Genomic DNA, 24,914 nt, shown 5'->3' with positions numbered 1-24,914 from the left:
ACGTCCACAAATCAAGTGGTCCGTGCGGGACACCAGGATCAGAACAATGCGTATACCGTATAGATTTGATCAATACAAACTATTAACTATGCCTTCCAGTTGTACTTCCAATGATATAGACCTCGTTCAGCCGACCCAATGTATCGTTCAACCAAATCGTGTCTTAAAAAGGCCTCCCCTAGAGTCTTGGCTGTTGCCCGATTTTGAACCTCCATATCAGCTGTATATTCCTAAGCACGCCGATTTTAATGCATTGATTTGATTGGTAAATCCTTATCGATAACGTGTGGACGAATTTTGGCGGGTTAAGGGATAGCTTCCTTGATCGAATCTATATTTATAAACTTTGTATTTAGATCTACGGCTACCCGCTTACGTCTTTTTGGGCCCTTAAGGTCCTTAAGCTGCGATTGCAAGCTATATATTCGAGCCTCCTGGTATATAGTATGCGCATTAAGTTGCTTAAATCGTCAAGCTACTTTTTATAAAAGGCCCCTTGTCTTCTAATTAGGCGTACGCTTGATGCGAAGGCCCTATAACATATTATATATATCGCGTGGTTTCTTTAGGGTGGCAAGAGCGTTAAATTAATTAATTTTAGGTTGCTTAAAGCTTAAAGCCTCCATTATAGCCTTCTTTTTAACCTGCAAATATTTGAGACCTTTGCGCGGATTCTAGGGGTAGATACTAGATGCGCGCTACCCAGATTTAATTACTCTTGCTGTTAGGCCTTCCTCCCGTGCCTTATAGTAATATTTAATAAAGCAATACTTTTTAATTAGAGCTGCATCGTTAATATATATAAGCTCCGTAATCTAACGTACCGTACAAATACCCCGATGCTACCTGCTGGCGCGATGCTCCTATTGAACATGAAGATCTCCTTAACGTAATCCACGCCGACATCCTAGCCAAATGCAAGGAATCTAAACGTGCCCGTAACTTATATGAAAAAATAGACTTAGAATTAATGGCGGAGGAGCTAGCTAAAATAGAGGCTAATCCTGAAGCTGCTGCCAATGGAGTAGAGGAAGATACTGCAAGTAAGGAGGACCGGCAGCCAACGCCTGCATTACCAATGACAACTCTCCCTAATCGTACGCCTTCGCAGGCGCCGTTACGATCAGTTTCCCGTACTCCTTTACAAAGCTTATCATCGTCGGCGTTATCAGGACAGAAGAGACTAGCTACTTCGCTCGCTGCGTAAGGAAGCCGAACTTAGCCGAGACTATTAGAGGAGCGATTTTAAAGCTAATATTATCGAAGTAAACAAGTACTTAAAATCTTAATATAGGCGTCTAAAGCTAAAGGCTTTTAAAAATAAGGCGTTAATTCTATTATTATTAATTTATATAGGGAAGAGGATACTACTAAAGTTGCCGCCAAAGCTGCTGTTAAAAAGGATTCTAATGCATAAAGCAATGTAGATTAGGAAGCTGGTGAAGAAGGAGGTGGGCAGGGAGGTAGGCAAGGTGATAAGGGCGATGGGAGCCAGGAGGAAGATGGGGCGGTAAGGAAGACACTATCAAATATATCGTTGTCAACGATTAATCGCAACTCAATACTATGCCAAACCTTATAATATATCAAGCATCATCTGGTGGAGCCAGTTCGAAGCTTCAAATGGGCCATTGGTTGGTTACAGAGGTCAAATTTGTAACCAACCAGACCAGTTACATCACTAGTCCGACACAGGAACAGAAGTGTGACAAGAGATTGAGTTAGAGTTAGGGCATTCAAAGTCTACAACTAGTAAGAGAAAGGTGATCTGCATGCGAAAGCGTTAGGAGAAGAAAGCAAGAGAGCGGGGAGAAGAAGTTATCTGAAATGAGCCTGACGAGGTGAACCTGAAATGATGAGAAGACTTAGTCACGTGTCAAAGTCCTTTGGAGAAAGACCACACTAAGTAGCATCCATAGCTATCCTACAATATATGCACTTTCCCCGTCACCCCAATTCCAAATAAATATTTCTACAGATACAAAAGAAGAAAGGTTCCTTAACCACAGACCATACGCCGTGCTTTTGTTGAAGAAAAGCCCATGCCCAGATCACTGCCATAGGCTCCGCTCCGGTGCTCCAACTTCTCGGCTGTCCGCACCGGCCGTCATCAATCGCGGATAGCGATAAGAAGATGATGCAGGAAAACAGCCAAAAATAAGCAGGGACAAATAGTAGGTTAGAAAAAAGGATGAACAGTCGAAAATCGGAATGTAAATAATATAAACCGAATCCGACTCAAAAAGTTCGCCATCAGATCCATTCCATGCAATGAATTCCCGGAATACCGTTACCCTCCCGCGCACGTAAATGCATCGAAGAATGTGAAGCAGACATTACTAGGTAGTTACTTGACGCGTTGCACTAACGCGTAAGGTTTCGTGTGTGAGTGAGTTTTGTTGTGTCCAACGAGCGCAACCGCCAGAAGTGCGGTTGGTCTTAGTTTTCATCGACGAAAAAAACTCCCGCTTTTGAGTGACCTGGTTCTATGCGAGAGGGCGAGGACTCTGTTGGACATGAGAGAAGAGTGCGCTGAATAGCCTCTCGACCTGTAAAACAAAGCACGCGTTAGTCGAAGAGCCGGAAACATGAAAAATGGCGTAACGTACCTCAGGCGCAGCTTTAACGAACGGCAAATCCCAGAATTGGTAGGTACGGTTCTTCAGAATCTCTAGAAGAGTGATGATAAGGCCCCATGGGTGAGGACGATGGACAAGAAGTCGTTCGAGCAGCACTCTTGTGATAGTCTGCTGAACGTCTAGAACCTGTTGGTCTGCGGTAGGAGAGCCGAACAAGTGAAGGATCGCATAGCTGAAGTAATGTGTATGGCTATTAGGCCAGCGTAGCTGATTGGCTATCGAACTGATGAAATGGAAGCGGGCCTCGGGACGGAGTTCCTTTGCTAACCTCTCGAGCAGCCTGGCAGGCGGAGAGGTGGCGTTAAAAGTAGGTCCCTTGGCACCTTGGATGGCAAGAGCAGTCGAACCAATGTACAGGACGATCGCATTCAGAAGAACTGAATCAGCTGTCATTGGCACCAGTTCAAAGCCAGTAATTCTCTGTTCGGGGAAGTACGTCGCTTCGCAGATTTTCTCAATGTCTTCTGCATTTTGGTCTGTGGTTTTTAGAAGGTTGTCAATCGTATCTTTGATCCCAGCCTGACGGATAAGTCCCTCGAAGTCACCTCGAATGGTCGGAGCCTGCCTGATTTCCTCAAGACGATCGACTTTAAGGCCAGCAGTGAACGGATCGGGCATCTCCAAGATCGTGGAAGGGTAGGCACTGACAATGAGGTTCCGGAGCTGTGTGCAATGCATCGGAATACTATTGCAAAGGCGGAAGTGATTCTCGGCAAGGAACTCTGGATAGTCATGGTGAATGACTAATAGTACTCTTAGCACACCACGATAGAAGTTGAGTGCAACGAGGGAACCATCAATTGGCTTCACAAGCTCGCCGGTGTATTTCAAAAGGGCCTCCATGAGCTGTGTGTAGAGGTCCCAGCGCTTGTCCTTAGCAACTAGGTCTGCGCGATTATCGTCTAGAAGAGCCGGGATAAAGATTCGATGCGCGATAAGAGCTAGCCACGAGTAGGAGAACCCTGAGAAGTATCTGGGTTGCAGAGCTAAGAAGGCCTTCCCCAAGACAAGGAATATGTCTGTTTTGAATCCTGCGAGAGAATTGTCTTTGGACGCAACATGCAGCTCGGAGAGAATGACTGAAAAGAGTCGGAAGAAGACCTTTTGATTAAAGCGTTCCATCCGTTCGCGATAGTGATTGCATAATATCAATATCACTATAGAGAGGATAGAGTCCAGATACTTAGCTTTGCTCTCTTTCACCGCGTTATCCTCCTCAGCTTGATAGACAACGAGTGATACAATTAATCTGCCGAGTGCATCCGCATTAACATATGCGTGATCCAAGTTTCCATATGGGAGTGACTCTTCATGTTCATAGGAGTTCACCGACGCATCAATACAAACACGGAGAAATTCAGTCACGTCCGCTTGAGTCCTCATTACTTTCATCAGGTGCATTTGATAAATGAAAGCAGCAATCGACTTCTTAGGAGTGTCCGGATACTGGAGGTGAACCCATTCATCAAATATGTATTCTAGTTGATCTTTCTTGCCTGTTGGTGGCGGAGTCTGAAGTGCCTCATCTGCTGGGAGTACTTGTAACTTCGCAACAACCTGTTTTCCAACTTCAAGGTCAGGGTCTTCCGACAACCATTGGGTCAGAGCTTCGATTGAGAGTGCAAAGTCAGCGCGAAGGGCACTTGGATGCTCATTCAGTAATATCTCGTCCATAAGGTTAGAAAGAAACTCCACTGCAGCAACGCTGCGTCGTTGTACTGCTTTCGCAATGGTAATGTTGATACGGTGAAGGTCCATAAGCCCGACAGAGATAAGGCAAACAATTACGACTGCATTGAAGACTCTGTCATCATCAATTGTTGCCAACCAGACGATAACTTGTTTAGAAGTTCCGAGAGATAATTGGCACAGATTGGCTAGGAGCTGTGTCATGACTTCAATCTCCAAACGCCTCTCTGACTCAGAAAATATGTGGCTAGTGACTTTACCAGCGACTGCCAACGCTAGATGCTCCTTCTGAGGTCCAGAGTTCTCAATTGTAGCTATGAGCTGCTCGAAGAGGTGATGAGTAGGTGCCGTGGGGTGCAGGTCCTCCACATGTTCTTCGGGCGCTTCCCTGGCTGATCGTTGTAGGTCATTTAGAAGTTCTTCAACCCGGTGAGCGCGATCGGGTATCGAAGGCTCGATGTAGCCATTAAGTTGTTGTGGAGTTGGTGGCACATGAGCAGAGGGAAGGTTTTGTAGGCGCGGCTGTTGTTGTGCGGTTTGTCTTGGGACAGCAGGGGGCTCCGCCGGAGTTGGTAGACTAGGCACAGAAGCAAACTGATCTTGCAAAACATCCGGTACCTGTCGTCCGCTATCCTGCGATGCGCTGTTTGTGTGAGGGATGATTCCCCGCGACTGGCGTCCGAACTCTTCATAGATAGCTAACTGCTCTCTATTGAGACCACCTGCTGTTTGCTTGTACGGTTCGGGAATGAAAAATGCCCAGTTACTGATGGAGGGATCCTTGAACGGCTCGTTGGGACGAGTGGTACGGAATAGTCGGCGTAATCTCACTCCCTCTTCAATTTGCATATCAATTTCTGGTAAAGACTGCATTTCGGCAGCCTGCTCAACCATGTTGCACACCGTATCGAGGTTGTCGTTCACAAACATGAGAACATGGCCTTCCGGAAGGGCCTGCTCGGGCAAATCGCGAGCCATAAGCCGGATATTATTCATGATGCTCATGCGCAACGGCTCTTTGCAGGTGACCAGAGCTAAGGCTCCAGATAGGGCCTTGACGACGGTGTGTGCGGCTTCTCGCAGTCGATTCTCATCAGGCTCCATGGCAAAGTCCTTTGCAACCAACTGAGATGTTGATATCGCTGCAATAGTAACCGAGCGCTCCACAACTGGAGCAATGATTTCCTGAATGGCTTGCTGGGCTGCAGAAAGGAAAATCTTGCGCAGCGTATTCTGTGCAACAAGATTACTTCCAGAGGGAGGATAAATTAATTGAGAACTGAAGTCTGGTAAGGTTGCGGTGATTGCTGCGGGAGAAAATCGTTCACTTGGGCCACGTCCTCGGTTTAGACTCATGATCGAGAGGTCACTGAAAGCTTCCATACTGTCCGGAACGATGGGAAGGAATTCTTCGTCGTGTTGAGGTCTGGCACGAATGCTATCAGATGGTTCTATGGCTTTGTAGTCAAGATCTAAGCCTTTGCAAAGAACCTCAATCTCGAATTTCTGGTTGAGCTTGAGCTCCGCGCAGTGATAGAGCTCGAGAAGTACACGAACAATCTCCATCAACCAAGGATTTGGGGGTTTGAAAACTGTAGATTTTGCCGCTTGCACCAGAACTTTGCAAGTGAATGGAATGACAATCAAAAGGCGGTCTGTGTCATAGCCTTCAATCAGCAGGTCTTTGAAGGAGATGTTCCTGAACTTGATCGGTTTGTCTCGGGCAATAGTCAAGGAGCCAAGCCATCCCCCAAGGTTCTTCAAGTGAGTTCGCTCGGTTGATGAACTTGATATTGACTCAGAGTTGAGCATTCGGATGACAGCAACATAGGTTTCACGGAGAACCTCTGCCCAAAGGATTTTGTCATCAAACAAACCCAACATATCGAGATAGAGTTGCTGAAAGTTCGGCTGCATCTTTGCTCGCTCCTCTACAAGATAGCAGGCGAACCACTGACGGTGTTTGTCTTCGAGGGCTTCCGTAAGGTCTTTGATTTTATCCTTGAGGTTGCGCTCCGAAACGTTGTTCAAAACAAAAAGAACCTTGTCCTGGACATCTTCATCCGGCTCCTCGTACAACTCTGGCCGCAGAGGGGGGTCAACATGAAGGCAAGTGAACTTGGCTACGGTAGATTCGGCGGCAAGGAAATCCTCTACGTTGGCGCCGTTTGCCATCCCAACGCCATTCTGAGATTCGCCGTTCATTTCACCTAACTGTCGTCCAACTATTTCCTCTGCCTTCACCCAGATCTCGGTTCCTTGAAGGCCTGGAACTGTTAGAAGCTGGTCGCAGAAACTAGGCCACTCTTGTAGTCGGTTAGAAAAGTGGAGTAGTGCTTGAAGGCCGAACTTGTACATGGAGTCTTCGGGTCGATATTCCTGGACTGCTTCAAGCACCATCGCCAGGCCCACCTGGAGTGCAATTCGTGAAAGGAGACTGTAGTTGATAATGCCGCCGAACAGAACTGCAGTAGTTGCCAAAGCTTCCAATGGGTATTCACCAAAGCAGTTGTATTCATCGAAAAGGCCATGAATCATGCAGGCAAAAAGGTCTTGCTCGGAAGGATCTTCAGATGCTTTGTAGTTCTGGAGTACGCCGATGATATCCCTAACGTCGCTTTCACCACTATACATGTTCTTATAATGTTCTTGCATCTTCTTGTCGGCATCTTCCGGAAGGCCGTTGCCATCTTTTCCATTTGCATCAATGATTTCGTCAAGCCCTTCGCCGTAGTTGATGAGTCGTGGGTAGGCTTGTATGCAAGACCTTTGAAGTTGCACGAGCTCCGCATCTGGTAAACCGCATTCTTGCAAAAACCCTAGCAATGGATGGACTGTTTTGACGGCCAGTGGCACAGTAGTGGGCGGGTGTTCTCGCTGACTCTGTAACTCAAGGTCGGCCTTCGCTAGAAGGAAACGAGTTAAGATTGTCCTGAAGATCCCTCCGACTTGTTGAAATGTTTGCTGTGCCCATGCTTCAATATCGAAAAGGCCCTGAGCGTGCGCCTGTGCCGCGAGGTCAAGGCTCAGATCATTGCTGACAGCAATCAGTGTTTCGAGCCAGCCGTTGGATTGAGCATGTTCCATTATGAACAAAAGGGTCATTTGGTCAAGATTGTAAGCATCAATAAGTCTTGAGATGAGCCACTGGTTATCCTGGTTCCACAGACCGTAAAGCACAAAATTGTAGTGAGGAAGTTTCTTGGTCAGGAAGGGGTAGAACAGTTGCTTCAAAGCCTGATCCTGGAGTCCCCCCCAAGGCTTCGGGACAGCCGCAGCGGAAACAACAAAAATGTCTGTATTGGCGTTGATAACTGACTCTGGAATTCCGAGATTTTGAGCGGTGTTATAGGACTCCTGGGACCGGAATATCATGCTAAATAGCGCAGTTGTTGCATCCAACGAAACTAGTGGATGTCTAGCAGCTTGCTCTGCGTAAGTCTTTACTTCGTCAGAGGCGTCGGCGAACAGCTCGGTTGTAAACGCCTGCCGCAAACGCGGTATCTGAGACGCGTCCAACTCCTCCGGAGTGCACGAGAGAAAAGCAACCATAAAAGATAGCTGGGTCAGCTCATGTGCCCAAGCTCCTCCCCACAACAGCTGGATATCAAAATTCTCATATTCGTTTGCCAATGGTAATAGAGCTTGATATAGAGCCAAAAACTGTTGCTTTGTGACACGAAGACCGTCTCGATCGAAAGCATGGATCACGTCCTGCCAGTCGAGACGTTGTCCAGCACGGTGCTCCCGAAGAGCTGATACGAAATTACTCGCATTGTAAGCCTGGCCATTCTGTGTGATGACCATGAAAAGGAGAACGCAAGCCACTTGCTGATAGCTGATATCTCTTGTTTCCGCCAACGCGAGCATATCCTTGCAAGAATCTAGCGTTGCCGTTGCTCTTGGGCCCGCTCGTTGCACCATTTTGACCAACGAATTTTGGGTAGCATCCGTGAGCTCGATGAGATGCAGTGCTGCGCTAATCTCTGCTGGTATCGGCATACCTAGTTTCTGGTATCTTAGATTCACTGCATATAACAGTGAATGCTTATTGTCGTCGTTCCAATCGCGAGGAGGGTCCTGAATAAGTCGGTCGATCACAGTGGCTAGGAAATTCGATGGTAACTCGTCCGGTCCGTCAAGATGCGGGTGGGCGACTGTCATCATGAAGTCCTGATAGTTGTTTGAGAGAATGGCATCGGCTAAGTAGTGTTAGTCCGGATCACAGCTATTAGAGGCGCGAAAACTCACCCTTAGTTCGGAGGTCAGACTTCGAAGCGGACTTGAATGCAAGCGCTAGAGTAGTCTTCGCGACAGGATCTAGTTTGAAGTGCGCCATGAAGGTTGAGAGATCGAAATCACGGAACAAGTCTCCTTCTGGTGTGTCGACAGATTCTGCGATCTTGGATGCTTGTTGAGGATCATGCCTGATTTTCTGCATTTCACTCACTAGCAAGGAGTAGCTTCCCGAATTCTCAGAATTCCTTCCAGCTCCGGGGAATATCTGGCCAGCGTTGCCCTGAAGCAAGCGGCGCAAGTATTTTGAGAAAACCTCCATGCCGTTGGAATCGATCAACTGAAACCAAGGGTTAGAAAAATGCGGCGAAACTTAGCACGAAGCGAGAATTTGACCAACCTTTCGAATCTGATCCGCCTGCGTCTCCCACTTGGCTTTATCCTTGTCTTCCTTTATAGAACCGAATTGACTGAGGAGTAAGAAAACTTGTGCGATGACGATTTTGGACAAAGATTGACCGGACGGGGCAGACGTGGGGTTTGTTGTGGTGCTGGGCGATCCGACAGCACTAGATTGTGAAAGTGAAGGTGATGCGCGAGCTAGCTTTGTGGTTCCTCCGCCGCTGCTCGGAGCACCTCCACCACCCTGCGATGCGGTAGGCAAGGCTGCGGCGGAGGAAGCCAGCTGTGAGGCGGTAGGGGGCGCTATGGTTCTAGATCGGGTGGCGGACAGCAGCTGATTCGAAGGAGGCTGCTGTCCCGCGTATGAAGGTGAAAATGGCGAGGAGGTCGAAGATACGGAAGAGTTGCGACTCGCGACGTGTCGAGACGATGGAGGAGGGAGCGATGGAAAAGTGGAGGTGAGTGGAGAGAAGCCAGCGCGTGATGGGCTGCTGGGCGAGGGGCTATGGCGATGTGAAGAAGTGAATGCGGTGGAAATGGGAGTTAAAGGACGTCCGCTCTGGTGCTGACTTGAAGAGCCCCAGGGAAATTGCTGGCTCATCTAGACAACCTTCCCATCGGAGGCGCGTCAGCGGCTGGTGAAGGTGATGAGTAGGCGTAAGATGGAGGAGTATGCTGAGGTGGTGGTAGTGGGAGGTAGATGAACTGAGGAGCCCTCGTTGCGCTTGCGGCTCTCGCGACACAAATGCGGTCTTGGTACTTTGGGGAGACCGACGCTTTGGCACGCAGCATCCACACCCAAAGGGATATTCAAAGCATTCATAGCGGGCAGTCTTAGGCCTGCATCATCAATTATCACGCGTAGCAATGTATCTATATCGCACATCGACCGGACTGGCGAGCACTCGGGCGTTTCCAGCAGTCTGTGACGAAATGCAGGTCCCTTGCTGCTTCGTATCGCACCTCCGTCCACAAAAACAGGTACATATACGGAGTGCTTCACAGGTGGACATGTTCTCGACATCGCATCTACAGCCGATACAGCAGTAACAGATTATTTGCAAAATGGGTGATAAGAAGACCACTGGTTGGGCATTGCTACAAGTGAGCTGGCAGCCACGGGCAAGCATGCATCTCGCCGACGGGCTCACGCTTGCAATACGCAGAGCAACCCCAAGTATATGATCTCTAAGCAATCAACCGGTCTCAGGCACATCTCGGCTGATTCGACAATAGTTAACGGTTAGATACTAGCGAATGTTTGCTGGTGAAATTTGGTGAGAGAAGCTTTCGTTGCAGTAATCACAGTGACGGGCTTAACTTATGGGCTTTCAGACACGCGCCAAGGCTCGTTGTCCCGAGAGACGGATTCTGTGTTTACGGCCTCAAATCCCTGCCCCTCTTCTCCCTGCTCCATTCCACCACCACCGATACTCCATACCATCGTTAATATTGCAATATCTAATTGTTAACCACATCTGACTGAGAAGTCTTCCCTGACCTGACCAAGGTCTACGCAATCACTTCGTCGTGGCATCCACAACAAGAAAACGTAAACAGAAAGGCGCAATGCCTGGGGCTACCGTCTCGGAGCCGCCTTCAGTGTCGCTATCATGTATTGCAATCGCATGTCCTCTCTGGGATGTAATACTAACTCTTTATAGTTGCGAACAACTTCTGGGGCAAAGATGATGCCGGTGTTGGCCCGCTGCTGGAACGTCTGCACAATGCCAAAGTCACCGGGGATGAATTGAAGACTTTTTATACTGGTATAAATACTTTAATGCTATCAAACCATGATCGCTTGCTTACATATCCATAGCTCGAGGGGCCATTGAAGAAGAATATTCCAGGAAACTTCTCAATCTTTCCCGCAAACCTCTCGGTTCCTCCGAATCCGGCACCCTACGGATGTCCCTGGATGTAGTCCGTGCCGAGGTGGAATCTATGGGGAAGGCACATCAGAACATTGCTGCGCAGATGAAGAGCGAACTGGAAGAGCCGCTGGCGGCATTTGCTGGTGGAATGAAAGAGCGCAGGAAGATAGTACAGTCCGGTATTGAGAAGCTGCTCAAAGTCAAGACGCAGCAAACAATAGCAGTAAATAAGGTGTGCGAGATGCCTAAAGCGATTTGCTCTGTTGCTAAAAAAAAACACTAGGCTCGAGATCGGTATGAACAGGACTGTCTGAAGATCAAGGGATTCCTGGCACAAGCGCATATGGTTATGGGTCAAGAAGAACGAAAGAATAAAGCAAAGCTTGAAAAGACCCAAATCCAGTTATCAAGCACAAGCAACGACTACGAAGCGGCTGTGAAAGTATTAGAAGAGACCACAGGCCGGTGGAACAGAGATTGGAAGGCTGGGTGCGACGTTAGTATACTTTCCCGGACATTATCGCTCAGCTAACATGATGTAGAAATTCCAAGATCTCGAGGAGGAGCGGATAGATTACATGAAGAGCAGTCTTTGGACATTTGCTAATATCGCATCGACTGTCTGCGTAAGCGATGATGCCGTTAGTTCTCGCAGTGCCCCTTTTCAGCGAGCTGTATCTAACTCACATTGCCAGGCATGCGAGAAAATTCGGCTCTCACTTGAGGATTGCGACGTAGAGAAAGACATAACCAATTTCATCAAGGAAGCCGGGACTGGTCAAGAAATACCTGATCCACCAAAATTCATCAACTTTTGCAGGGGAGACGTCAACGACACTACATCAGAAGCATCGGATGAAGGGAACTACTCCGTAGCTCAATTCCAACGGACGATGAATCCAGCTTTCCGGACTTCATCGCCTCAACCTTCCGTTTTTGAGTCGCACCATGATCCAAGCAATCCCTTGGTTCGAGAGTTGGGTCTCCCTCAGACTGTTTCAGCAGAGGAGCCATTAGTACAATCACGACAACCCCAACACCATCCACAGCCACAGCCCCAAGTCCGGCAGCGGGCACAAACGCAACCGCAACCGCAACCGCAGCCGCAACCACAGGCGCAACCACAGGCGCAACCACAGGCGCACCCCCAGCTACAGCCTCAAAAACAGCAGCAGCAACAGCATCAACCGCAGCGACAGCATCAGCCGCAGCAACAGCACCAGCCGCAGCACCAGCCACATCACCAGCCACAGCAGTTGCAGAAGGCCTATCCATCAAGAGGACCTCAACCAGACCCACGTTTGATTCAAGCTCAACAGCAAGCTAGACAACAACAGGTTAAGCAACAGTATCAGCAGAGCCAATATGGAGACGTGCCTAAAGTGCCGCACAATGACTACCCAATGGATGGAATGACGCAGTTCTGCAAAATTGGGGCTCCCTCCGAACGTACAAACATCCCTAGCCCTATTCGTCCATCAAGCAGGGACTCTCACAGCGATTACTCTTTCTCGAGTATTGAACCACCAAGTGGCTCTAATTCTCCAGGGAAACCAATGGCTCCGTCTCCAGTTCTAGTTCAAGCTCCAGCCCCAGTCCAGCCTCCAGCTCCTGCTCCAGCCCCTGCCCCTGCCCCTGCCCCTGCCCCTGCTCCAGCCCCAGAACCTGTCAATGATGAAAGGCAAATACAGAAAAAGAGGAGTGGATTTTTCCAAAACCACAGCCCATTCCGGAGGAGAAGCAAACATGAGAGAGAAGCCCCAACAGCGTCAATTAAAGCACCAGGGAGTCGGAATACTTGGGCTCCTTCTTCTAAGAGAAACAACAATGAAAACATCAGCCCAACCCGGCAACAACAGCCATATAGCTCAGGCACCCGTGGCTCAATCTTAGGAGGAGAAGCACGCTCGACAAGCCCTGAGCCTGTCGACCCTCGTGCAAACTTTCAACTGAATATTGGCAATAACGTTTTTGACGTTGCCTCTCCAGATGCCAGCAAGCAACCCCAGGCGAAGAGTAACGAACAGGAAGAACTCGACCCTATAGCCCAAGCCCTTGCGGAACTTAAAGGGGTCACCAAACAGTCCTCCGTCCGTATGTCTGCGGACCGTTATCACGGCCTGGCCACACCGGCACCACCAGGTACACCTGGGACATCCTCCACGCCGGTGCGAGGCGTTCCTACGCCACTCACCAACAGTGCTCTTAGCGCAGCGCAGCGTGGTACTCCTCCACCCTCTTACGACCAACCTATCTCCCGCCTAGGCGCACCCAAGCCCGCTTTCACATCGCGCCAGATGCAGCAGACAACAAAGAAATACATTGAACAGAAAACTAGCATGTTCAACACCACCTCTCCTTCGCGCACCTCCTACGAATCCCGTCCCTCTAACTCTACCGCTTCCAACTCTCGCCCACCTACGCGTAGCACTGGTCAGAGTCAGGAGGTGGTTCGCGCAACTTCCCCAGCTCCACCTCGTGCCACGAGCCCGAGGCCAGGCCTCTACTCCACTCCATCAGCCCAGGCACCACAAGTACATCGCGCAGCCTCGCCAAATCCTTATGCTATTTCTTCTGCTGGCGGACGCCCGCGTGCGCAATCCTCAAGCCCGATCAAACAATACGGAGCCGGGAACAGAGACTCCTGGTCCTCGCGCGGGGGTTCCCCAGGCCAAGCTCCTATTCCACGCGCTGCTTCCCCCAACCCGACGTACGCAAACACGCGCCAGGTACAAGCATCGGCACCGGCAACTAGGCCAGCGTCTAGGGCTGTGAGTCCGGCACCTCAAATGCGACAGCAGCAGTCGTATGACCAGCCAAGACCCGCGTCTCGAGCCATTAGCCCAGCACCCCAAATGCGGCAGCCACAGCCCTACAGCCAGTCAAGACCTGCGTCCCGTGCGATTAGCCCGGCGCCTCAGTTCCGCCAGCAGCAGCCGTACGAGCAACCCAGGCCTGCGTCCCGGGCGGTCAGTCCAGCGCCTCAATTCCAACAGCCGCAGTCGTATGACCGGCCTGTATCCAGGGCTGTGAGTCCCCAACCTCAATTCCGACAATCGCAATCCTACGACCGGCCAAGTAGCTCAAGGGGAAGCGATATGGCGCTGCAACTCGCGCCAGCTCCCGGGAGTGAGAGAGGCGAAGGAAGCGTGTATGGGGGAAGTCAACGCGGCAGGGGTGGCAGCAACGCGAGACCAATGAGCGTATACTATGCTGGCAGTGAGGCGGGGTATAGCAGTGCCGGTGGTAATGGAGGGGGGCAATTGAGTACGAGGGTAAGAAGCAAGAGCGTTGCGGAGCCTAGGCAGTACACGAAGGAGGGACGGATGATTTTGCATTATTGTGCGTTTTCCCCATTTTTACCCCTCCCTTTTTTTTCACTTTTGCCCTGGAGGACTCTGCTAACGCAAGCCTAACCACAGCCCGCGCGATGTATGTGTACCAAGCCCAGATTCCTGAGGAACTCAGCTTCGCGAAGGGCGACATTCTCGCCGTGCTCCGTCTGCAGGACGACGGCTGGTGGGAGGCTGAGGTAGTCGGGAAGAACGGCCGGCCGGGTCTGGTGCCCAGCAACTATTTGCAGAACTGCTGATATGATTGACGTGAGAACGAAGCGAGAAGTTGATATGTTTGTGGATTGGTATGCTTTTGGAGCGTTTGGATCTGCACTCCAGGTTATGGCATGACTTTTGATACATGATACACCTTCTTGTTTCTTCCCTTTTAGGGTCTGGGCTGTTACTTGCATTCGCTGAACCAGACTTGATTCTGTTGACTTTGGATTGCATGAATTGGGTTTGTAACATATCTCCTAGCAACGAAACTTTGTGCATTCCAATAACTGGCGCTCTGCAAGGCTGTGCTGCGTTTCATAAACTCAGAATTACATAGGTTACGGGTTGCTATTAACATTACGTTAAGGTTGAGCATTTCGCCACTGTAATGCCGCGCATTCTCTCATTAAGTCCATCTCCCTCCATCAAGTCCATTAAGTCCATCAAGCCGTTTCTACCTTCAATCCTAGGCCTCATCATCCTTCGCCATCTTCCTCCCTCATCCTTCGCATCTCCTCCGTCGCAATCTCCCTCCCCTAAACCAACACCCGCACCAAATCGACATCGGCGCAGCTGCTCGGCGCAGGATAGTCTTCCGGGGTGTAATATTTGTATCGCCAGAACAGCTGAGGGGCATTATGCCACCAATCGCAAACTGCACACAAAAAAATCAGCAAACCTCCAACCCACATTCTCTCCCTCATATCCCACATACCTAACCAACCCCCCCACTGCGTCCTATCCGCCATCACCAACACCTTCTCCCCGCCACTCTCCGCAAACCCAAACCCCTGCACATTCCCCTGTCCCGCATTCACCTCCACCTCCGACCAGCCCGCATACGGCTCATAGCGGAAATTAAACCCATACGGCCAGTAGTTCCCGAGATCGAACTCCTGGAACGCGCCACCCGCGGGGTCGGTGGCGTTGAGGAAGCCGGCAATGGCCCAGCTGCGGTTGGAGGCGAAGAGCGGGTCGTTGAGGCCGGCGCCCGTGTGCGAGGCGTAGAGCCAGAGGCCGGCGAGGTGGGCGGGGAGCGTGGCGTTCGCGGCGGAGACGGGCTTGAGGCGCGTTCGGAGGTGGTAGAGGGGGCCGGTGGGCGTGAGGGTGGGCGTTGGGGTTGCGCTGGTGGTGGGCGTGGCTTTGGGGAGGGCGAGGGCGAGGGCGAGGAGGGGGAGGGAGAGGAGGGTGATGAGTGAGGGTTTCATAATTTTTCTGGGTTTAGTATTTTTATTAGACGTAAAGGGTGTTTTGAGGTTGAGGTTGCAAAGTAGCGACAGAAAGACGAGGTTGTCTGGTAACGATTGAACAGGAGTTGTCGTTAGAAGCAAGCGAGTGAATGTCCAGAAAGGATGCGAAGTAGTTGATGATAGGCTTGAGAGGAGGGAAAGCACTCGGAATATATACTCGCTGGCAGATGGCGTGTTGTCATCCCCCGTCGTACGACGATCTGTTAGCCACTACTATATTTCCAGAAGTGTCACTAGACGGTGAGCGGTTTATTGCTGGTTCAAAGTACCCCCAGTCTCGAATAGATTACTTTCACGGGGCCGGGTGGCAGCGTGTGCGAGAGGGGTATCCAAGGTAGTTTATTGAGGAGGCTCGTATTTGCAGCTCTCGTGACGTATCTTCCACCACTTGCTGGTCTCTCGGGAGACGCGTTTCATCGATGCTGCAGTCCGAGCAGAAAATAGACCGTGCAGGCTACTGTACCATTCGGCTGTGGCATCTTGCTTTATCTCGAAGCTTGTTTCCCGCCCCGAGCATATGAGTTGACCTATTGCTTGGACTTTCTTCTGATGCCGTCCTAAATGGTTCTCTAGAGCTATGCCCTTAGGTATCGTGCCCCTCCAGTCACCAAGTCCCCCACTTTATCAATTTTCGCCTACTTTTATAAGTATTGACGCCTCTTTTTATTAAGTGATCGAATATATATATATATATATATAGGCACTACTTTCTAAAGCAAGAGGTTTAACTTGGTAGAATTTAAAGATTTTATAAAAATAGAGCCAAATTTTATCAAGTTTATAGAATTACGCGTTACCCTCGTGAATTTTAGATCTCTACACGAGGCTTTGGACAAAGCTCTACCTGGAGCTCTACACGAAGCTCTACTATGGTATCCGGCGAAAGTATTGTACATTGTCGATGCGTTGCAGGGGGGTTAGGTGGCTTGTGACTTATTTTTAATACATTTTTGCGGCAAATGAAAAAGGAGGAAAATTATACAAACCGGCTTTCTTATTGGTGTAAAATGCTCTGCAAGGAACCTCTGCAACACACCGACAATGTACAATACTTTTAAGACTATCCCTTGTAACGGTACAATTCGTCCTATGGTTATCGATAAGATCCAGCCCAATAGAACCAATCGGATTAAGTTGGATGCCCAATTGCTATTTTTTTTTCAGTGCACGGATCACTTGCTGGTAGGACGCTACCGTTGCATGGGATACAATAAAGAGGCTCTACAGGAGGAGGCTCTATGTAGGACAATTGAGGTTTCATCTACGCCTGATGTACGACGTATAGTGTAACATTCGGGCGGACTTTAAGGGGCCGATATGCATGGCGTAATCTTAATTTTATCAAGTACACCTCTTGCTTTAGAAAGTATATGTTAGTAGGGGGTACTTGGGCAGTCTCTTTGAGCTCGGCAACGTGCACGTGACATGTCACGTGACAGTGCGCGGGCTACCTTGTCGATATCTTCTCGGGCCCTCGAGTCCCTTAGATCCTTCCTCATAGAGCCTCTCATTTATATATTCCATGCCAGCCTAGCCACTGCCCTGACAGTATATATATACAATCACTTGATAAGAAGAGGCGCCAATACTTACAAAAGTAGGCAAAAATTGATAAAGTGGGAGACCGAAGGGGAACAGTATTTCTAGGCTCATGCTGCGATTGGCCCTAGTGCGAAGAGGGAAAATATTTGCAAGGGAAGTACCCCTTCGCTGGTATCGAGACATCCTTCTGCTGAAGGTACTGTACGGAGTGGCAGGATGTTAGTCGCACTCGAGGTAACGAGCCGTTGGCAATAAAAAATGAGTGTGGTAGTGATTTAACGGTGAGCATCAATATTGCATCATCACAATATCGCTGCTCAATAAAAAGCGTAATCCGGTGGGCTTACTAGAGATGCACGAGGTAGTATTTGATACATGCTATTAGGCCGTGTGAACATATCACTAGCCAGCCCATCTGCCAGCGCCACAATGGCACATCTTGTGGCTGGAGCTTATGGTGAAGCCAAGCGGCCAGAGCTTGAAACCAGGCAACGAAATCAACGACCCATGATTGTGTACCTCAACACCATCGGTCTATTTCGGACCGTGTCAAGGCTCCATTGTGCCTCCGAGGTGGTCATACAAGAAGAGCACCAGGTATTCCAAGACGTGTAAGACCAGGAGGGTCAAGGTAGGCAACACGTCGAGTTTCGTGCATGGAAAAGGGGGCGGCCGAACTGACCAGACAATATCTAGTGTGACGAAGTCCATCCCAACTGCGGGCCCTGTATCAGGCATGATGTTTCTTGCGATTATGCCATGCGGGATGTGGATTCTCCAACCCCTTCTACAGAAAATTTGACGCCGGTACAGAAGGATTATCTCAATTCATCATCGGATATAACCACGCCGTTATCCTATGAACAGGAGTCAAGAATCTTCAGATCGCCATCCTGGATTAGGAGGATACTCCAAGCACTCGAATGCTGGGGCTGCGTCTAGTGCACCATTTCAGCATGATGTTGCTCTCAACAGTGTAAGTCATGCCGCCCGCGACTATGATGCAGTATCCCCCTTAACACTTGCTCGCCCAGGGCATCAATACCAGACAGTCCAAGCAAATACGCATTGTTCGTCGACGTCCCCTAAATGGTCTTCTGCGGTGGCGCAGAAAACCCGCTCATGAATCTCCTGACAACATCTGCTCTCAATCTCCGACTGCTCAACCCTGACGACCAACCGGCTATTATTGTATCCGCTCACTACTTTTGCCTCGCTCTGAAAGGCTACAGAGAAATGCTCCGCAGGGTAAGCGGGGAGAACTCGTGCATGCTGTTCGCCTCCGCGGGCGCCATCGCAGTGCAGGAATTGTTGTCGCGGTAAGAGCTACCGCTAGAAACCCAGTATACCTTTCCAATCTCCTGGTTCCGGGCGCGGCGAGGCCTACGAGCCGTGGCCTCTACCACGGAAGCCTAGATCGCGCAGTCAAAGCTGAAACCGCTATTATTTATCTCCCATCTGCGACCCCTGGATTTCCATGGGCCAAGCCAACCACTTCGCGTACCTCCTTGGAGGACTAGAAGACCAAAATCTAAGCCGGCAGAACTTAGAGGCTTATTAGGGTGCAGTTTAATACCTTGACCTGGCATATAAATTGCACCAGCAATGTTATGATAGACCTACCGTACAAAGGCATATCCTGGCATTTCCAGGCAAGCTCTCGAAGGCATTTGTACTCCTAGAGATCTATAGCCTAAGGGCATTAGTAATTACCGCGCATTTCTTTACTCTTTTCAAGTTTATCGATGAAATCTCGTATTTACAAGGGGTGCCAAGACGGGAGGTTTTGGGAATTCTCTCTCCTGCAGGAGAATTGGGTGTGGGCTATAGAGTGGCCGATCCAACAGATCGAATGTCCTCTAGACACAATTCGAGATGAGGAAAGCAGTCACCAAATATCAAGAAAGACCCTGCCTAAGCCAGAACATCGACCACCGCCTGAGGAGAACGGATTTTGTTGCCAGATCCACCAGCAGAGGCATTTCATACCTCCCGTTGATAGTCTATGCTACGGATATATATTATAAGCTATTCTCTATGTATCAAGCGTCCACCAAGAACAAAACTACAATCTATTCTCGTCCCCAACAATCCAGTCACTCTATAACTTAGGGCTCCACCTCAAACGCACCGTTTCTCTGAATCGATAAAAGATCAGCGGAATAGGGCATATTGCCAACATAATAAACACGAGCAGTGAATTTCCCCACTCGACGCCGAGCGAGTCATACATCTTCTAGCCAAACAGCGGGATCATGGCGCCAAACACGAAACGGAGGACAGCACTCGCGGCGGCTGCGGACGCAGCATAGGCAGTGAAAGCGTCAACCAAGTATGTAGCGACACAGGCCCATTCAATTAAAAATGTATCGGTCAGTATCTAGACAAAACCGAGTACAGCCCGTTTGGGGGGAGGGCAAGAATTCCTCACCATAGCCGCGGACAACCCAAAACCAAACAGCAACGTCCCAACAATCGGTATGAGCCAGAAACCGGGCGCCTCAGCGCTCCACCCGTACCAGAACAAGCCGACGCACATGAACGGCGAGAAGTACACCACCGGCAGCAAGCGGAACTCCGGCATCTCCCTCCCGCCCGCCGCCACCTTCCTACGAAAGACGCTGTCACTGACAACCCTCACCGTCCCCAAGCCGACCAGGCTGCCAATTCCCAGCCCCAGAAACGTCAAGCCGACCATGCCCGTGCTGAAGCGTAGCGGCCGCCGAAGACATCCGAGAACGTCGTGAGGAGCAGGCAGAGGTAGCCATAGCCGAGCGCCGTGAAGACGGACAGCGCGAGCACAATCGGCGACAGGAACAGCAGCTCCATGGGGCGGATGATGCTGCGGGCGAACAGCGTGCGGGGCCGCAGCCCGCTATCCAGCGCAGCAGCGGGTTGCCCGTCGCCCTGTGCATGCGGCGCGTGCGTCTCGGACATGACGAGCGCGCCCGCGGCCGTGCCCGCGCTGCCGATGATGGCAAGCAGCCGGAAGGCCCAGCGCTAGCCGCGGGCCATGGCCAGAACGACATGGTCGCGCCGCGCCGCTCCTACTCGATGGTGTCGGCGATGGTGCCGGTGGCGAGCGTCAGCGGCGTGGATCCCGAGCAGCCCACGATGAAGCGGAAGCTGATGAGCATGTTCAGGTTCGCGCTGACGGCGCAGGCGACGGTGAAGGCGGCGAAGAGGATGTTGCAGGCGAGGTAGAGGTGAGAGGGCCGAAGGCGAAGCCGAGGACTTTGGTCAGTCAACTTCAGTTGGTTTCCGGCCTGAAGACAGCGGGGAGGGGTGTGAGAGGGGGCTTTACGTTATGAAGGAGGTGACGGCGACGATGTAATCATTGCTCCATTTTTTCCATGGCCCCCAATTCAGCGGGTTCTCTGGGTCGTCGTCGCCATCCCACCACACAATATTCGGGTCACTGTCAGCAAGTCCTACGGGCTGTGAATCCTTCCCTATATCCGTAACAGTCATATCGATACCGTGCTCATTTACGATACCTGCGTTGGAAGGTATGGCGGTGTCATGGCCCTTGAAAGCTGCGAGTTGGATAATCTCCTTTTCGCCGGAAACACTGGGACATCTCCAGCGTGCTTGGTGCTGTCGGAATCCGTCCCCGCCATCACTTCATACTCTCTGCATTTTATATGAGAATTTCCATTATATACCATTACTCCTACCAGCAACAGTTGGAACGCAGGAGAAAGCGGTGTTGCTGGAACTTTTGCTTTTCCTAAAACAGGCAAAGCGCCGTTCGTGTTCGTGTTCGTGTTCGTGTTCGTGTTCGCGTTCGTCTTGGGATCGTCCTTTTTCAAACCCTCCATCGTGCTTCTTTCTCCTTTCTGGCAGAACATCCTGCTCCACTTCAATAGATCTCATCGCAGGATGCCTTGATACCGGGTGAATATCTTCGGGCCCTACGCCCCCTTTTCGCGCGTGAACCTTCGCTTGCGGTTGAACAAGGCGGATTCGCCAGCCCGGCTCAGCCATATCCGACGCAATAGTTACGGCCCCGTTCATATAGCAGAACTACACTACCTCTGCCTTCACCCCGTTGCCAAGCGGCCCGGACGATTCGCACAAACTGCAGCTTCCCACCCCTTGCACCGCCTCCCCCCCGGAGTCTCCTTTCGCCGCCGTCTTGGATCGTCCACTCCCCCCGGCAGCTAAGAGAGAGGTCGCTGCGGAGGACTTCCAGCGGCCTGGGGCACGGCTTTGCGAGTCCTCTTGGCGCGCTGGGAGAGTCGGCCTGGCGGTACCGGAAGGCTCGTTGTGCGGTCCGCATGGTGCTTCCTTGGGCTGGTGCGCAGAAAGTTGCCTGGTGATGAGCGGCGGGGAAAGAGGAGGGCTGGGGGGTTGGGTTGCGATGGGGATACCTGGTTGGGGCCGTTGTGCGTGTTCGCGTTGAGCTTCGTTGTCGTTGCGAGGCGTGGGTGTAGGGCCAGGCTGGTGAGGGAAGAGCGGTATCCTGTGCGCTCCTGAAGGGAGATGTGCGTGGAAGGGGTCGTTCAGCTGGTCCTTGACGGGTTATGTGGGGTTTGGGTGAGCGGCTTAAGAACTTCAGAACTTGGTGGTCAGAACGGATGCAATTTTCTTAAGCGTCTGAGGCCGTTGATGAGTGTGCGGTTGGGAAACCGAGGATTGAGTGGACGGCTCAAATGCGCATGGGATGGAGATTCTAACGGCCTGGAAAGGAACGTGCGAGCTCATATACGCCATCACCAAGCTCAGCAAGGACTACTCCGCGTGGATACCAGGCCCGCAGATGCCATCACAAGCCAGACTCGTGCAGCGCTTCGTTCAGCGGCCAGCCCGAACGTGCACTGCTGCAAGCAGGCTCAGGAGGAGGCCTAAGATGAAGACTCCACAGCGCATGCCGTTAATGCTGTCGAGCTCGAGTATCTGAGCCGCAATTCCAGCCTTGGTTATGAGCGCATCGTGTGTTATACCAGCCGTCATCGCTTCTCGTCACAAACATCTCCCAGGACAAGTATGTGGCGGACGACTAATTCACGGAAATCGCAACCGGCCCGTATGCGGAGAGCTGCGACGTCTTAAATAGTGCTACCTGCCTGCCTCTGCCCGTGTCGGTTGGCTCCTCCAGCTCCTTGGGATTTACAATGTTAAGCAGCAGCCACAGCCTCAATCCGTCGGACTTGCCGAACCGCGTTTCTTCGTAGAAGCCCGAGCGTCCGAGGGTGAAGATCCCACGTTGGATGAATTGTGTTTCGATGGTGTGGCGCAAGATGCAAACAGGAGCGCGGATCCGTAGAGTATTTCGGCAACCATATCTAGTTTTCGTGCTGCTGTGAACATCTAGAACGTTTCCTAGTCGTGCGTATAACGATTATAGGCAACGCGGCTGTCCTATGTGGAAAGAGGACGCCAGAAGCCGTACGCTGTCTGTGGCCTTTCATTACGCGTCGTCCGCTCCTAGTCTATTTTGCACTCACGCATCAAGGATGAGAACATATCTTCTGTCTTCTGTTCGCGAATCCCACTCCGACTCAACGAGGACAACGCCTCTGTATTCGACAGTGTTGTGGCTTTGCTCAGAGCGGATGGAATCTACCGTTTTCAGTAGAGGATCGGCTACAACGGGACTGATTGACACAAACGAGGTGTCAGAACTCGTGAGGATCAATTGATGAGAATCTAAGCTATTTATGTAGGGGGACCTCCCCCCCTGTAGAACCCCTGAGCTAGGCCCTATATGGCTTTCGACACGAGGCGTACGGCTGTTAGGTGATGTGCACTACAAATTTGAGGCAAGGAATTTGGAAATTGGAGAACCGCTCCACAGACTGACAGAGAACTGCCCCCTAGGAAACGTAGCATTTCCTAGAATCCTTCGAAAGTTTATATAGAATGGTCGTTTTTCAATCTCAAGAACCCATTGTAGATCCTAGTAGTGGCTTATTATCACACTATACCTCTCTTAGCACTACATCGATTGTTCTCGTCTCAGACATGCTTTATAAAGCCGGGTATGAAGAGCAGGCAACGTTGGTTGAATTATGTTAAGTTCAAGGACACCCCGCGAGGTAAGGCTTATGAAGGAAACCAAAAAGAGAAAGTCACGGAACGCAAGTTTGCGCTTGTTAACGTTTCGAGACGATTTGGAGCAGGAAAAGACACTTCTTCTCTTGTACCTTCTCGTGATATGCAGATATGAGCTTACAACGGGAATAAAGAATATGACCGGTCACAAAGGAGCTCGAGTCAGCAGCATGACGGCTTGGCGAGTCAAGGAAGTCCGTCTCCAGGGTATGTGCGCCAACGCCAAGCGCTTGGGTAAATTGACGATGCTAAGGCAGAGTCTATTGTCCAATGCATAACCGAGCCCATATCCCAGAAGTGAAAGTCTGTGTCTTGCATACCAGTATAGAGGCGTCATGGCCGGGGTAAGTCGCATGGTTTCCGGCGTTCTGGCCATACCTAGTCCTTGAAGGCTGTCAATAGGCTTCGGCATATCGGATTCGCGGGTCTTAGCATTTGAATGAATCCTATTTGTGTATCGTGAAGTTTTCAGCGGCGGTATCGATGCTAGGGTCCAGAAGAGCCGGCGCCGCAAAAAAGCCAGCGACGGAGAAGAGGCCGCGGAATGACTATTGGAACCCGCTGCGGATAATTCAAAGTTTAGGACTCCGCGGACGCGATGCTTAACGGAGAATTGCTTCCATTACCAATTCTGCCCTCAATGCGTATTTTATTGAGCTGCTTTAAGGCCGTAAGCTTGACAGCGGGTGTTTGCTGCTGGCGGAAATTGCAGGCGGACGTGGGATGTGGGGATATTTTGGCATGGTGTAATATCGATGAAGGGACTGTTTAGGTCTATGAGGCATGTAATTTGATGTTTGACGTAAGAGTCAACTGCGATCGAGACGCATCTAGATGCTCGTTAGATTGATCATAGCGCAAAAAGCAGAAAGAAATCTCAATCCGCGGTTGAGCCTGACAATGAGCACGAATCGAGTTTCTCTCTGTGTGCACGCTCACAGTACCACATCTTTGAGTGCATTGTGTCACCACCAATCTCATACTCTGTGTTCTTGTAGTGTATCAAAGATGCTTGTAAGTTGTAGCACCGGGCCTAGATGGATGAGTGCAAGATCCTGCAATCGAGAACTACCGATTATTCATAGTATCTGCACCTTTGAAACCACGGCGTGCCCCTGACTTATCCTGCTAGCGCGGGATGAAGATAGCGGATCAATGTTGTGTTCCGTAAGACGGGGGGGGGAGCTGTCAACGTCATTGCTGAGCACTTGCCAGCACATGCTCAGGATCGCCAACGGGAGACGATCAGAAGTAGTAACCCGAGAGGCACATGTTCAGCCCCGCTGTCAGACTCGTCGCTTAACCACAGGACTTCTTTACGAACAACTTCGACTCGAGCAGCGTCGCTTACCCAAGAGTCGTGCTCAGCCGTCTCGTGACACGCAGTACAACAAACTGCGGAACAAAGGACTGGACATTCTAGCAGACGCGTGGCGCTTTGGCGAAGCGCGTGGGCAATCGCAAAGCAAGTGACCATCTGCAGATCGCCGAATGTGGAGGCGTTGGTTTGGGTCGGCATAGCCTATCCCATGCGCAGGAATCCCGTGGCTTCGTGAGAAAATGCGGGGCTGGACATATTGTGCAAAGGGCTGGGCAGCTGTGTCACATCGGCGTACTGGTACCTTCCATGGCACTGGACTGTGAGGACTTTGGAAACTGCAGGTCGCT

General features: G+C 50.7%; 5 protein-coding genes across 5 annotated transcripts; 2 read left to right on the top strand and 3 right to left on the bottom strand.

The window, feature by feature from the left end:
• Positions 1 to 2,486: 2,486 nt before the first annotated feature.
• Positions 2,487 to 9,567, bottom strand: K441DRAFT_585833 (Not1-domain-containing protein; the record flags this gene model as incomplete). Its single annotated transcript, XM_067644600.1, has 4 exons — positions 2,487 to 2,549; positions 2,610 to 8,530; positions 8,580 to 8,904; positions 8,965 to 9,567. 4 exons carry the CDS (start codon positions 9,565 to 9,567, stop codon positions 2,487 to 2,489), a joined length of 6,912 nt encoding a protein of 2,303 aa, XP_067498523.1.
• Positions 9,568 to 10,535: 968 nt separating this feature from the next.
• On the top strand, positions 10,536 to 14,573 carry K441DRAFT_708533 (uncharacterized protein; the record flags this gene model as incomplete). Its single annotated transcript, XM_067653783.1, has 10 exons — positions 10,536 to 10,581; positions 10,631 to 10,735; positions 10,789 to 11,075; positions 11,127 to 11,339; positions 11,386 to 11,484; positions 11,539 to 11,904; positions 12,202 to 12,358; positions 12,464 to 13,604; positions 13,869 to 14,185; positions 14,266 to 14,573. The coding sequence occupies 10 exons, from the start codon at positions 10,536 to 10,538 to the stop codon at positions 14,433 to 14,435; spliced, it is 2,901 nt and encodes a 966-aa protein (XP_067498522.1). The 3' UTR covers positions 14,436 to 14,573.
• A 240-nt stretch (positions 14,574 to 14,813) lies between these two features.
• K441DRAFT_668273 (uncharacterized protein) lies at positions 14,814 to 15,960 on the bottom strand. Its single transcript, XM_067649973.1, has 2 exons — positions 15,113 to 15,960; positions 14,814 to 15,052 (listed from the first exon to the last, which is right to left on the bottom strand). Exons 1-2 carry the CDS (start codon positions 15,603 to 15,605, stop codon positions 14,934 to 14,936), a joined length of 612 nt encoding a protein of 203 aa, XP_067498521.1. The 5' UTR covers positions 15,606 to 15,960; the 3' UTR covers positions 14,814 to 14,933.
• Positions 15,961 to 17,618: 1,658 nt separating this feature from the next.
• K441DRAFT_681449 (uncharacterized protein) lies at positions 17,619 to 18,709 on the top strand (the record flags this gene model as incomplete). Its single annotated transcript, XM_067651475.1, has 3 exons — positions 17,619 to 17,800; positions 18,057 to 18,165; positions 18,422 to 18,709. 3 exons carry the CDS (start codon positions 17,619 to 17,621, stop codon positions 18,707 to 18,709), a joined length of 579 nt encoding a protein of 192 aa, XP_067498520.1.
• A 581-nt stretch (positions 18,710 to 19,290) lies between these two features.
• K441DRAFT_690284 (uncharacterized protein) lies at positions 19,291 to 20,660 on the bottom strand (the record flags this gene model as incomplete). The annotated part of the gene is made up of 6 exons (XM_067652371.1): positions 19,291 to 19,422; positions 19,459 to 19,569; positions 19,621 to 19,849; positions 19,885 to 20,154; positions 20,241 to 20,423; positions 20,494 to 20,660. 6 exons carry the CDS (start codon positions 20,658 to 20,660, stop codon positions 19,291 to 19,293), a joined length of 1,092 nt encoding a protein of 363 aa, XP_067498519.1.
• Between the last annotated feature and the right edge of the window lie 4,254 nt (positions 20,661 to 24,914).

Source organism: Cenococcum geophilum (genome assembly GCF_001692895.1).
Source record: "Cenococcum geophilum 1.58 unplaced genomic scaffold K441scaffold_61, whole genome shotgun sequence".
NCBI lineage: Eukaryota > Fungi > Ascomycota > Dothideomycetes > Gloniales > Gloniaceae > Cenococcum > Cenococcum geophilum.
Note: the sequence above shows the minus strand (reverse complement) of the source record. Positions and strands in the feature narration are given on the sequence as shown.